Here is a 15,234-nt window from a genome sequence, read left to right on the forward strand (position 1 = left end):
CTTCATGGGAAATACTTCAAGTAACTTATCCTGGAGAACTTAGCATTTTAAAGAAATTCTATAGGGAATCCCTTATAAAACAATAGCTTTTTTAAAAAATAAAAAAGCAATATGAATTTTTCTATGTAGTATTTATTATTACATGATTGGACAGAATGATCTGGATATGCTAACATAGCCTGGGATTTTCACACTAAAATTTAGTCATAAAATTATTTTTTAATTTGGCTTTTTATCCCCTTAGAACACTATTTGTCCACACACTGGGGCCTATTGCAGGGAGGAGGGTGGGAGGAGAGTGGGAGGAGAAAGGGGATCAGGACAAATAACTAATAGATACTAGACTTGAAATAAAACAGGACTTGTTAACCTAAGTAACAGAAAGCCTCTCTAAAAGAAAAGATGTTTATATGGAAATAAAGCACTTCAATGAGAATATGCATGCCAAAGTAAACTGTGTGTGTTTTCAGAGAGGTAAAGGAAAGATGGAGGTTTTTAAAGGAAAAAAATGAGAAGAATTACATAATTGTTTTGAAGTAAGATTCACCTCAAAATCAGTAGCAAGGGTAATGCCAATCTGAGGATGAATAGGCACTTACTGGCAGTATTTTCTATGTAAGGTTGTGATGCCCTTTGTGCAAGGTTGTGGTTCTTGTGTTTTTTTGTGAGTTTCTATTATCAGACATACATGCATGTGAACTCTCTTTTCATGGCTTTTCCTATTTGTCAGGGCTTTCTTGACATTAGTGACTCCATCCTAACTCTGACAACTTACACAGACTAAAGAAACATTTGCTTCTCTTACCTTTACTTACAGACAGGAGAAGATTTGGATCTCTTGGGTGGAATTTCAACTCATTGATAGCATTTCCATGGCCAACATAGTGCTACAATAAATTTAAAACATTTCAAGTTTCATATCTTAAAATCAGTGAATTCTTTTTCATAAATCTTTAGAGAATGTAAAAATAGTTTCACTTAAAGTGGTGGTTTTGAACCTTGGCTGCATATTAAAATCACCAAAAAAACTTGAAGTGAAAAGAGAAAAAAAAAGAGCCCAGGCACAGTGTGTGGTTCATGTCTTTAATCCAAGCACTTTGGAAAGCTAAGGCAGAATCACTTGAGGCCAGGAGTTCAAGACCAGCCAGGGCAATATAGCAAGACCCTATCTTCACATATGCACACAAAAATTAAAAATTGGCCCCAGCTACTTGAGAGGCTGAGGCAGGAGGATCACTTGAGCCCAGGAGACATGGGCTGCAGTGAGTTATAATCATGCCACTAGCCACTATACTCCAACCTGGGCAAAAGAATGAGAGAGACTCTGTCTCAAAAAAAAAAAAAAAAAAAAAAAAAAAAAAAAAAAAAAAAAAAAAAAAAAAAAAAAAAAAAAAAAAAAAAAAAAAAAAAAAACAGAAAAAAAAGATGCTCAAAACCCCACCTACAGATATTCTAATCGGATTAGCAGAGGCTCCAGTATGTGTAGGGTTTGAAGGATCCTCACATGATTATGATGTGTCCCCAGGGTTAAAAACAGCTGATTAAAGTTGATTTGAAAAATTTGTCTTCTTATCAACTTGCTAGACTTCACCTTTTTGTTACAAGGTCCCTTTGACAAGGCCCCTGGAGTTTGGATGTCTTGGAAAACTGACTCACTCTTATTGTTCATTTAGAGCCTCTCAAAGCAAGGCATGAAAAGGATGAAGGAGGGAAATTCTTTAAAAAGAAAACGCTATAAATATTAACATTTTCCCACTTAATTTACATTACTTGAATGTGACAAAGGTCTCAAAAGACTCATCTAAAGAGAGCAGTAGGTACAAATCAAATCAGAAATGTTACATTCATACGATTAGTTTTAAATTTAACATTAAAAGTTTTTTTTACAGGTGTGCATTCAAAAGAAGCAGAACTGCAACTTAACCAGAAAAACCCACCTTTATACACTGCATTGTTATAGGATTAATTATCCTAATTATGCCTCTAGATCCAGCTACAGCCAGTAGAGGATGGCTTGTATTGCTATCATAGGTCCATGCACAAGTGTAAAAGTTTTCATCAGCCTATGAAATTCCACAGTTAAGAAATATAATTTGTTTATGAAAAAGATGCCAATAATTATAATAGAAACTTACACAGATCTGCTAATGTTTTTGACATAAAAGTTCTGATTTTCCATATACAACCAAATTTATACAATGGGGATTTGAGGTCTAAAATCCATAACAAATGATCAAACAAAGTTACTGTCTCTCCATTCAATTCTGTTTACTCTTTAACTGTTTCTACAACTACTCAACTCTGTAATTGCATTACCAAAATAATTGCAGACAATATACAAACAAATGGTTGTGTTCCAACAAAACTTTACTAAAAACAAGTGGCCAGCCTGCAAGCTGCAGTTTGTTAACCTCTGCTCTATTCCAATACTATAAATATCTAAATAAAAACAATTCAGTTTTCCACTTTTTTCTTTGTGAGGTATTCTCAATACAACACAGGTCAAATTTCAATATCTTTTAGAGAAGACTGAAGGTCCCTGCCTTGTCTTGTTCGCTAAGTTTTTCAAAGGGATCTGGAAAAAACATCTTATTACTTAGCTTTTACTGCTCTAACTCTTAGGCTTTTCAAATTTTTCCATTTCTTTATGACCCTGTTTTGCAATATTTTATTTCCTAAACTACACTTTTTTTTTCTTACTAGGCTTTGTTGATCGAATACTTGGAATGACTGCCAGTCACAACCCAAGTTCATCATTGTAACTACAATTAAATGATATATTATAGGCAAGGTTGAAGAAAAAGGAGGTTTTAACCAGTCTTTGCTAACACTTTCTATTACGTACTAGATTTCTAATGCTCCTACCTCTAGACATCTGCATCCAACCAGCACATCCATCCCACAATGAATTTTTTTTTCTTTTTGCCTAGCTGAGTTGACACATACCACAATGGATTTCTAAGGGTCAGGAAAACTAGATGCTAGGATTCTCTTGGGTGATAGTGAAGAAACAGGTTAAGAAAGAACAAAAACTTTAGCGAATTGATTAACTTTTTATAAAAGTTTTGGTGTACTTATTGAAAATAAATTCCTTTAACCAAAGATATTAAAAACCTAGAAAAGGATACATCAGCATCCACGTAAGATTGCAACAACCGGATTTCTCCTTGTGAATGACATTCATACAAGGTAACCTAATGAAAATAAAAATATAGTAAATTTCACCTCAAGTATAGAAACATACTCTCTCCAACTTTTAAACATGTTTTAATCGCAATCATATCTTAAATATAATCTAGAAACTATTGCCTTAAATTAGTTCCTGTAAGCTTAAGGAAGCCATTATAAAGCTGACTGTTTTACATAATACAGAGTATATTAAATTTTGTAGTAATAATGGTTTTGATTTCCAATCTTTTAAACACATTCATCCATTTAATTGCACCAACTCTTCAAAGTGAATAAAGTTAACCTCAAAGTAATTGTGACTTATCATCTTTCAATTGTAGTTAAAAAGGCCTTGGAGGCCAGGCATGGTGGGTCACTTAATGTCAGCACTTTGGGAGGCTGAGGCAGGTGGACTGCTTGAGCCCAGGAGTTTGAGACCAGCCTAGACAACATGGCAAAACCCCATCCCTATTAAAAAATAAAAATCTGGGAGGCCGAAGCAAGCAGATCACGAGGCCAGGAGTTCGAGACCAGTCTGCCCAACATGGTGAAATCCCGTCTCTACGAAAAACACAAAAAAAAATTAGCTGGGTGTGGTGGTGCGTGCCTGTAATCCCAGCTACTCAGGAGGCTGAAGCAGAAGAATTGCTTGAACACGGGAGGTGGAGACTGCAGTGAGCCGAGATTGCGCAACCGCACTCCAGCCTAGCAACATATGGAGAGGAGACTCTGTGTCAATAAAATAAAATAAAATAAAATAAAATAAAATAAAATAAAAATTAAGGCTGGGCGCGATGGCTCTCGCCTGTAATCCCAGCACTTTGGGAGGTCAGAACAGGTGGATCATGAGACCAGGAGATCGAAACCATCCTGGCTAACACGATGAAACCCTGTCTCTACTAAAAACACAAAAAGTTAGCCAGGGGCCGGACTCAGTGGCTCACGCCTGTAATCTCAGAACTTTGGGAGGCCAAGGCAGACGGTTCAAGAGGTCAAGAGACCGAGACAATCCTGGCCAACATGGTGAAACCCCGTCTCTACTAAAAATATAAAAATTATCCAGATGTGGTGGCACACACCTGTGGTCCCAGCTACTACTCGGGAGGCCAAGGTGGAAGAATTGCTTGAACCCAGGAGGCAGAGGTTGCAGTGAGCCGAGATTGCACCACTGCACTCTAGCCCGGGTGACAGAGCAAGAGTCTGTCTCAAAAATGTAAAAAATTAAAATTAAGGTAAGTCTTTGGATAGTTTTAGAGCATCTACATATTAATTACATTATATATTAAAAAGTCTACAATTTGCCTAATGAATTATTTTCTCATGGGTGCAGATAAGTATTAACTTTCTCATGTATGATAGCCCTTTTCATTTGTCATATACTCTAAAAACTATACATACACATAAAATTTTGTAATACTAAACTTTTATAAATTTATTTTTTTCTTTTTTTTTTTTTTGAGATGGAGTTTTACTCTTGTTGCCCTGGCTGGAATCCAAAGGTGCTATCTTGGCTCACTGCAACCTCTGCCTCCCAGGTTCAAGTGATTCTCCTGCCTCAGCCTCCAGAGTAGCAGAGATTACAGGCATCCGCTACCACACCAGGCTAATTTTTGTATTTTTAGTAGAGATGGGGTATCCATGTTGGTCAGGCTGGTCGAAAACACCTGACCTCAGGCAATCCACCCATCTCAGCCTCCCAAAGTGCTGGGATACAGGCATGAGCCACTGTGTCCAGCCCCGTTTTTCTTATAGCTTATAGTCACTCACCTTAGCAAAAACCTATTCATATTTTGTAGCAGTATTTAAGATCTCTGAAGATCCTGTATATCATCACAACTTATTAATCCATAATCTCCTCTATGTTAATGTTCAAAAAAATTATTTATATGGCTGCTAACTAGCTTGGTTGTATCTTATGTGATAACTGTTTTTTCTTTCTTCCTTTTAAAGAAATCCTAACAGCAGAACTTTTTATAATTCAATAAACTATATGACACCCCTTTATGTGACTTTAAATTAAAATAGGAATTCTTTTTGTTAGAAAACTTAAAACACTGCAATAACCATACTGGAGCACAAACTATACCAATTATAATACTATCAGAGCTAAATATTATCTTAGGTTTACAGTGGTGTCCTAAAAGTGGATTCAAATTTAATTAATGGGCCACATTTCCAACTATGAAAAAAATAACCTCAACCTTTCCTTAAAACCACATCACTTTTCCTCTAAATTGCTGTTTTCAAAGAATTTAGAAACTAAACAGCTATAAGCACACTCCATTATCTTAAAACCTACATTTGGCTAAACACCAAAAAAGGGGGGGAAAAAAGCTATTATTTCATGTTATCAACTTCAGTGGTAACTTACATATACTGAGAGTTTCAATGACTTGACTCTTCCAAATAGTAAAAGCCCTACAGCCTTACATGTCATTATAAAATTTCCTTAAAAGGCTGGACATGGTGGCTTACAACTGCAACCCCAGCTCTTTGGGAGGCCAAGGCAGGTAGATTTCTTGAGCCCAGAAGTTCAATACCAGCATGGGCAACATGGTGAAACCCCATCTCTACAAAAGATTAGCCAGGCAATGGTAGTGCATGCTTATAGTACCAGCTACTCAGAAAGCTGACGTGCAAGGATCACCTGAGCCGCAGAAGTTGAGGCTGCAGTAAGCCTTGATCAGCCACTGCACTCTATCCTGGAGGACAGAGTAAGATTCGACCTCTCTCAAAAACAAACAACAAAAACCACCACCAAACACCACCTGTCTCAAAAAAAAAAAAAAAAAACCCTCAAATGTTTACTGCAAATAATTAAAACATCTCAATAACTTATTTAAATCCACCGGACTTATGCTTTCATTTATACAGCATTAATTACCTTAATTTTTAAAAATCACAGCCATTTCTTATGCTATTTAATAATAACAAAATCACTTTAAAAGAAAGCCAATTCTTCCAACCAAATATTTATGAAGACAAACACAAGTTTAAAATCTGTTTCATCAATAATTAGGGATAATATATTAAATAAAGGTGTATTTTCAGCCATGCATACTGGTTTTAATTAGGTAGTTTCTAGAAAGCTTCACTCTTACATGAAAGTTGTTAAACCAGCGTCACAAAATTTACTTTGAAATTATTCTATTTCAGTATTATATTAATACCAGATCTGGAAATCAAGCCAAATACTAAATAGACCCCTTGACACTCACTCTGTTGCTTCCTACAGTTGCAAACACTAATGGATCTCCTTCTTTACTGTGCCAGTTAAACTGAACTCCAAACAATGGTTGGTTATGATCTTCCTATAAAATAATCATGAAATAAGAAAAAATTAATGTATCTTACAAATGAGAAAATGACAGTAAACAAACCTTTCCCCTTCTCACTTTTGTCCAAAATGCAATCCATTATTTTGTGTATCATACATAAGCTGACTTTTGACACTAAAATTAAAAGATGTCTACTAGTCAAGTTTTCACATTTTAAAATACTGTTTATGATAAAGCTTTATCACAACCAAAACCTTAAATCACAAGTTAGGTAACAATCACTTACCTATGAAAACACTTACAATATTTGCCTTTTATTTTCTTAAGCCAATCATATTCTAAATCACAATAAACTGGATAAATTTGGTGGACAAAAAGGACACAATTTATTTTTCTGAAATAGGAAATTAACAAATGGCCTTAATAGCTTCTTTGGCATTCAGTACATTTTATGTCTAAATTTTAAAGTGAAGCACAGCAGACTTCATTCAAATCACTATTTTCTGTTAGTCAGAACAAGAAAATTTGAACACCGGGGACTACGGGAAGAAATGGACTATAACTTCACAGTTACCAGGAGGCTGTAAGTAAACGTACAAAGAAGAACTATTATTAACTTTTGTTCAGAAAGTTATTTTTCAGCTTTAGGATTTTACTGGCCATCTTCTGGCATTAACACTAACTTTCATGTTCAGTTCAAGGCACTGTTTTCACTTTTAAAGTATAACAACTTTCATTTTCTCATCATTTGGAAAGCCACAGCCTTAGGCTTTTGAAATACTTCCTTAAGTATAAAGGCAGCTAAAAACATCTTCTAGGTACAGTACCTAAAAGTAGTGGGTTAATGTAAATAAATATGAGCATAAAACTATAATTCACTTTAAAAAAATATGCTGGGATTAATTTCTCTCCTTTTATAGGAATAAAATTTGACACATCGAACATTGAATTTTGGCTACACTGACAAAAAAAATGTCCCAGTCATAGCTTCTTATGCTTTCCCAAGACTTCACTTAAAAATACATTTGGATATTTAGAAAAGGTTTTAACTTACATATGTATAATACATATTTTTCCTCAGTATAGAAAAAAAAAAAAAAACACATATTTAAAAAACAAAGTGGACATATATTAAAAAAAATGTCTTAAATATGAGTAACCCTTTTTATAAAGTAAATAAAAATACTATTGGGGAAACATTAATTTAAACAACCCAAACCCCCTTTTCCCCAAATATTTAATATTAAAAAGTTTTTAAATTTGTATACCTTTTTCTTTTAAAACAGTTATAAATACAAAAAAGGACAGAAGTTTAAAAAACCATACAAAGTAAAACAGCTGTTTCAATTTATACTGACTCAAAGCTAATGGGTTACATTCAGTTCTTTCCAAAAATGGGTACCAGAATTGGCTTATGTTTTTTAAGTTTTACCAAAATATGAAGAGTAATAGTTCCCAAAATCTTTAATTTGAATACAAATAATAAACCAAAACACCCTGCAACACTCAGTATCACATATTTAAAACAACAAAAAACCAAAAAACTAAATGTAGGATGGACTATAATAGTCTGAGGTACAAAAAAAATCTTCAAAACATGTAACATTAAAATATTTACAACTTGACAGAGTATCTTGAGTACAAAATGTGTACACAGAGAAATCATTCTGAAGCCTAGCATTCAGCCCAAAAGATATCTTTTTGCACATACCTTGAGACTATTTACACATTTGAAAGAATATTTGCATTTCTTTGACTTCCATTTTCCCTTTCCCCAACTTTTCCTTCCGGGTGCATTTGGCGTGTTTGTAGGTGTATCAGGGCGTTCAGTGTTTGTACCGCTTTCTATACTGACAGCGTCATCCTGTAAGCAGTAAATGAGAAAAAATTCCATGAAACGGCACTACTGTTTTTAGCAATAAATAACTCTACTGGGAAGATGCTGAATGACCTAAGAGAAATAATTTCTACAAGAAGAAAAAAACATATTCTTGCCTCCATATAAACATAATCCAGCTACATGTCAGAATGTAGATATTTCATATCTCAATAAAAATGGAAATGAAATACTGAGAATAATGGAAGAGTAATACTGTCTTTAATAAGGCACTGGTCCGTGCCAGTCACTTTAATACACTGTATCATTTCATCTTTCAGCTCTTTACAAAAGATACTGAAGTGCTGAAAAAGCCTAACTGGTCTCTTGCTGGTTAAGGTCTGCTGGAATTCCACTCCAAAGCTGTACCTCTTAAATCTGGCTGATGTATATGTCTTCATAATTTATTTGACTGCTGCTCAGTCTGGAGCATGGGGTTGGGTAGTCATTTGAAGCAGGAGTGTTAATGGCTTCTACGTTAGATGTCACTTATAAAAATCCTGTTATTCAAATTCTATTTAAAATATAAACCAGTTAGAATTTTTGAAAACTCCTACATATGTTCTATGCTATTTACAAGTTAAAACTGTCTCATTGTTCTAAAGTAATAATAACACTCATACATCAGAACTCCAGAGACTCTCTATCATAATTAAAGTAAAATCCTTCCAAAAAAAGAAATGACTGCAGAAAACCTTGAAAATGCTCCTAATTCATACCTTATCTCACACACGAGTAGCCCTCTAATCTCAGCTCTCTAATCTCAGAAGAGGATTTCACTACCTCCTCATTACAGATTCCAATGTCTCCTTTGGAAAGAAAAGATTTATTTAAATCTATGACCTTAGGGCAGCAATTCTAAAATGCATTCCAGACGAAGTCTTTTTTTTCCATGAAATGCCTATTAAACAGTCTAGGAAACATTGCTTTAGGGGATATTTCTAAATTACTGTTTCCTAAAATTGGTTTTATATAGAAGGTTAAAAAAATCATAAATGAAATAGGTAGGTAGCAAGCAGTAGATACTCAAAAAATATTTGAATTGCAATTTAATGTAAATGTCATCAGTTCACAGAAACAGAAAATACAATATTTTAATCTCTTTCTCTCTCCACCTTTTCAGTTGTATTCACATAATTAAAATCAAATGTAGAGAACAATGCTGTGTCTCAGTGGAAAACTATGAATTATCTATATCACACCCTTCTAAATTAGTGGATTATAGCCTTCCACTATGTCTTTCAGCTATTTCACAACTCTTTTTTTGAGACAGGCTCTCCCTCTATCACCCACTCTGTCTTGGTTCAATGCAACCTCCACCTCCCAGGCTGAAGCAGTCTTCCCCCAACCTCAGCCTCCAGAGTAGCTGGGACCACGGGAGCAGGCCACCATACCCAGCTAATTTTTTTGGTCTCAAACTCCTGGACTCAAAGGATCCTCCAGTCTCAGCCTCCTGAAGTGCTGGGATTATGGGCACGAACCACTGTGCCCAGTCACAACTCTTTTTTTTTTTTTTGGAGACGGAGTTTCGCTCTTGTTACCCAGGCTGGAGTGCAATGGCGTGATCTCAGCTCACCGCAACCTCCGCCTCCTGGGTTCAAGCAATTCTCCTGCCTCAGCCTCCTGAGTAGCTGGGACTACAGGCACGCGCCACCATGCCCAGCTAATGTTTTGTAGTTTTAGTAGAGACGGGGTTTCACCATGTTGACCAGGATGGTCTCGATCTCTTGACCTCGTGATCCACCCGCCTCGGCCTCCCAAAGTGCTGGGATTACAAGTGTGAGCCACCGCGCCCGGCTCACAACTCTTTTTTCATTGTGAATAGCTGATGGGCATGTAAATTTTGTCTCTACGGTAGAGGTTCAAAATGTCTTCCCTTCCACTCAAGGGAAAAAAAAAATTTTTGGCTCCATTTAGAATTCATCTCTCCATTTCTTTACTCCATATATTAATAAATTTGTACTGTTTTAATTTTTTGAGTTAACCGTTACTGTACAACATTTGACTGGTTCCCTCTGAGTAAAATACAAGTTTTAACACTTTTTTTTTTCCACTTACCATTTTTTCTGTAAAATTACCTTTTAACACTAAAGAAATGAAATTTTAAAACTATTCACATTTTTATACACCAGCTTCTTTACATTCTGGCTAAACAATGAGCTGCCAATAAAGAGTCCACCCAAAACACTCAATAATAGGGCACAATGCTTATTTTACTTCTGACCACTTAATTTACCCATCTCCTCCAACGGCAAATCAGGATGGAATCAAATGAAAATGTCATACAGCCACCACGCTTCCATTTTATTTTTAAACTAAAATCAAGTCTTTGCTGAGTGTCTAAAATATGTACAGGCTGACTTCCATCCTATTCCCTTCTCAAAGTAAAGAATAATACTGTGCAACAGACATCGTATTACCATCTTCATTTGCCCAAGAAGGAAACAGACAGAGGTCAGTAATTTGTCCCTGCATCTTGCCACAGGGATGCCCTGCATCTCTGCTTTTGCTTAAGCAAAAAGATAAGTCTCCAGATTCAGCCCTCTGATCTTACTACCAAGGCATACGTAATTACACTTCCAGAAGCCAACTATTCTGCAGTCATATAATCTCAAAAAGTTCAATAAAACGGCAGGTAACACATACAATAAATTTAAAATATGTGCCTATTACATTAACAGTAGCAACTGCTCAGGTTACCTTAACTCTAACTCAAAAACATATTCTTCTTCCATCTGCTTTGGCCTTTTGCCATTATTTGGCTCCCTCAAGAGTAAAGCTATTGCCCTTGTTTTTTCTGAAGTCATTTTTATACAATGTTCTCTACTCCCTTACCTTACTGCCTCCCCTAAGTCCGGGGTACAGGGACGAAATTTAAGAGGCTTGTGAACTCAAATGCGGGGAAAAAAATTGCATCTTAATTTTTGCCACCTTTGACTAAAGTTTAGCACTTCCTTCTATTATTATCTAGTTAATATACATGCTTAAGGTTACTGCAATTGTGATTCTATCACCAATGAAAATCAAGTATTTTTATATCATACTTCGAAAAACTGTTTGTGCCCATCACTACTATCAGAGCTGCTGCTAGATCTTATTTAATGTGCTAGTAATAATAAAGTACATACAGTACTACATCCAAAATTTGTTTTAGAAATATTTTATAACATGGTGTGCGATTTTATAATTGAATTTGTTTGCAACCTCATATCCTGTATTTCATACATCTAAAAATGTTATTTTGAGAAGGCTCCACAAGATCGTGCACGCTCTCCCTCTTTTTTAAGTCTATCCAAATAGAGGAACCAAAACAAAAGCTAACCCAATCATTTGGTCCTGAATAGCTTTAAAATTGCACCAAATAATATATTTTCCTTTAAGGGTCTTCAAGAAGAAAATAAACTTTATTTTGTCCTCTGCAAGTTTCTTCATTCTAAACAGGTCTGACAGTTTCATTATATTTTGCCTGATTACTAAGTATGTGGAAGGGCCAGAAACATTATTCTATGTAATCATAAAATAAGTAATAGTAATGATTATAAATAATTAACAGGGCTACAGTACTAATTATGGGGCAACACTCTTCTTAGTACTTTAGCTATATTGTTTAATCCTTAGGAATACTCTGTGAGGTAAATTCCACATTCCACTATCCCCATTTTAAACAAACTAAGGCAATTATGTAAGTCTCTTTCTTAAGGTCAAGTTAATGAAGCAGAAATTTTAGCCTATCACTTGAATCCAGCATCTGTGCTCTTAATACTCTAATCTGCCTAGGGAAATTTAACAAAACGCAGAAATGAACAGTCTCCAAATAATAAAACGAAGAGAGTAAAAAATGTTCAATTCCAATGTACAGTGAGATTGGGGCACGCAAAAGGGGAAAAAATACAAAAGTAACACTTAACACCCAAGATTTCCTGAAATTTCAAGTCTAAGATCCCACGAACTGACAATCCCGAGAATATCTATCTTGCCTCCGCAAAAAGAAACCTTACCCGTCTTTTCAGTGAAAATCTTAATAATGACACCATTATATGTTTCAGCTAAAATTTATGACATAGAATTTAAAAACTGCGTGTGGAAGATTTAACATTTATTCCTAAAACTAGCCAAACTGAGAAAATTAAGAACTCACATCACTATTCTAAAACACTTTAAACTTTTTAAAAAGATATTCACAAGTTGTCCCATATCATGAGAAGGAGAATCACATTTTGGAGTAATATATTTGAATAAACTGTCAAGATATTTCGTTGACCTTACTGGGCAGCAACCTAAAATATGAAACTGAAAACTTGTTTGTGTCAATTCGGCTCTTACTGGCGGGTCAATTACAACTCACTTGGGTTAAATGTTGGTACCAAATGATTACAATATCCGTTTCAGAGCTCAAAAAAAATTTGACAGCAAAACACCTCGCACTTGCCGAAGCCAGGAGCCCACACTTAAAGACATCCGCTTATACCACTGTTGCCTAAAATCTTCCAAGTCTCCCCACTTTAAGTAAAAACGTTCCAAGAAGAAATCGCTCATTCTTATTCCTTCCTCAATGGTAGTCCCTCCCCGGCCCCAAATCAAAAATCGATCCTCTCAATTCGGCTCCTCCTGCAGAAAAGGCGACCTTCAGGTGCAACCCGTCTCCGAGGACAGGACGCAGGCGGACACAAAACCCCCTTTAATAAAGTCTCCCAAGCTCTCCGCAAATCGAAGATCTACGCTTTCCATTCTAAAAATTCCAAAAGGGTCTTAGAGTCACAACTCTTACGCTCCTTTAGCAGGGTCCCTAACTCTGCCCCGTCCTTCCAACTTTCTTAGAAAAGTCTCTAACATGCCTTTTAAACTACAGTACTAGAATCTCAGACCCGCACTCTCCCCTTAAATCTCCCCAAAGGCCCAAACACTCTCCCATCACATACAAACTGATTTCAGGGCAGACCTCTCAGACCCACACAATCACTAGAACCACTCTCCTTCGACTAGTTCCTGCTTGCTCTAGGCCCCACCTAAAAATCCCAGTAGACAATTTCGATTTTCTCCCGCACGCCCGCGTTTTCCTAAGTAGAGTGACACCTCTCCCTCCCCCCACAGCAGCCCGCTAGCCCCCGCGACCACAGTTTTCAAAGAATTTAAAACTTTCACTCCGGAGTCTCGTAACTGCCAGAAGCTGCACTCACATTCTCGTCTCCAGAGAGATCTGGATTGCTGTTCTCGTCACTGCTCAGCTTCTGCTTCTTGGCCGCAGGCATGTCTGTTCCCGCCGGCGCAGTCGACACTTCCCTCTCGGACATATTCCTCCGCCTCCCTCCAGGTTCCTGCCGCCTGGGGCGGGGCCTCCGCCACACCGCCGTCAAGCAAGCCCGGCCCGAGCTTGCCGCAAAGTTGCCGCTGCCGCCGCCACCTCCACCGCCCCCCCCACTGTCGCAAATCGCGCCCAGCCGCCGAGGCGGGCGTGCGTGCGACCCCGCCACACTGCTGAAAAAGGGGCGCGCGCGCGCGCCCTCCCGCGCGGCTTCCTGGCTCCTTCCCTTCCCCAACTCCCGTCTTGCCCTTTTCCCGCCGCCCTCCGGGCAGTCTACACGGTGTATGACCCGTTGGATTAAGAGAGCAGTATTAAGTATGTCTCCCTTCCCCACCACCGCCTCGAGAAGAGGCGAAACTCAAAGGGACGCTCCCTCACCCCCTTCCTCCTTCCAAAGACGTTTCAGCCGCAATTGGCCCGTTCCTTCGATCGCCGACTAGCTGCTAGGGAGCGAAAGTCTGTGGAATGGGCTACACCACCAATCTCCCGGGAAACGGGGGAAGATTCAAGACGTCACCTCTTGCTTTAGGTGTGCATGCCACGTTTCCTTAATCTTGAACTTGGAGGATAACGTTTCCTGACTGTTTACGGAACTATTCAAAATCTGATTCTTCCTTGAAGATAGAAATGCAAAAACAATAGCCTGCTTCCCACTGGCTTCCCCCATCTGAAGAATGGAAAGTACCCGTCAGGGGATGCGCAGGCGCCGTAGCGTACTCTTGCGCTGAGTTCGTGGAGACCCGCCTCCTCCAAGCCCCTCCTCTGTTTGAATTTTCGTTTGCTGAGCCAGGTAGTTTTCTACCCAGTTTCCGAATCCCTGGGTGGATTTCAAAGCGCTACCGACTTATACGGTAGACATTTCATAAATTCTTGTCGGATATTTATTCTGTTGATAATTTGTTGTAATGAATTATCCTTACCATTTGATACCTATAGTGGTTAAGACTTAAACAGAAATATCCTAAAAATTAAGAGTCTAAACTCCAATGAGTTACAGCCGATGTGCTCTTTTTAGCTACTGAAGGATAGGCCCTGAACTGTGCCAAGGCCTGTAAATCAGCGTTCATCTCCAACTATTTCGAGACTGTGAGACGTAACTGACAATGTTTTGTTTTTGCACATTAGATACAATGAAATTTTAGAAGGCAACACAACTGTTATACTTCACCAAACTAGTTATCTCTGTTACCCTATCTGTTCTCTACCAGGTACCAGATAACATTGTTGAGCCTTGTGGAATTACTATATGGGCCATTAAACCATAACTGAATGAGTAGCAGCAGGAAAAGGAGAATGACGATGAATAATAAAATACAGCCTCCCCCACCTTTTTTTTTTTTTTTTTTTTTTTTTTTTAAGAACATGATTCTGACTACTTACCTTTCTGGGCTTCTGTAAAAACGTCCTCATCTGTAAAAATGAGGAGGTAGGAAGGGGCCTACCATTTCTTGGGTACCTACTTGATGTATATCTTTTCTCTTTTAGACCTCATTACCCACCTAGAGTGCACCATCCATAAAATTGTAGTATACTTGAATTACTTCTGCATGATAACTTTATAACCAGGTCATTAGTTTCCTTATCTGCAGATTCCAAGTCACTCTTTCTTT

At 37.4% G+C, this 15,234-nt stretch overlaps 1 protein-coding gene across 2 annotated transcripts in view; it reads right to left on the bottom strand.

Moving 5' to 3' along the window:
• EED (embryonic ectoderm development) overlaps positions 1-14,091 on the bottom strand; it is a 35,287-nt gene extending 21,196 nt beyond the window's left edge. For both annotated transcript variants that reach the window (XM_017510632.2, XM_017510630.2), the window contains exons 1-6: positions 13,500-14,091; positions 8,158-8,310; positions 6,387-6,479; positions 3,129-3,194; positions 1,938-2,063; positions 806-887 (exon numbers count right to left, since the gene is read on the bottom strand). In XM_017510632.2, coding sequence (XP_017366121.1) covers positions 806-887; positions 1,938-2,063; positions 3,129-3,194; positions 6,387-6,479; positions 8,158-8,310; positions 13,500-13,613 — 634 coding nt within the window. In that variant the 5' untranslated portion in view covers positions 13,614-14,091. The remainder of the gene's footprint in view (positions 1-805; positions 888-1,937; positions 2,064-3,128; positions 3,195-6,386; positions 6,480-8,157; positions 8,311-13,499) is intronic.
• Positions 14,092-15,234: the final 1,143 nt, after the last annotated feature.

The sequence above is a fragment of the Cebus imitator genome, unplaced genomic scaffold (genome assembly GCF_001604975.1).
Source record: "Cebus imitator isolate Cc_AM_T3 unplaced genomic scaffold, Cebus_imitator-1.0 Scaffold442, whole genome shotgun sequence".
Classification (NCBI taxonomy): Eukaryota; Metazoa; Chordata; class Mammalia; order Primates; family Cebidae; genus Cebus; species Cebus imitator.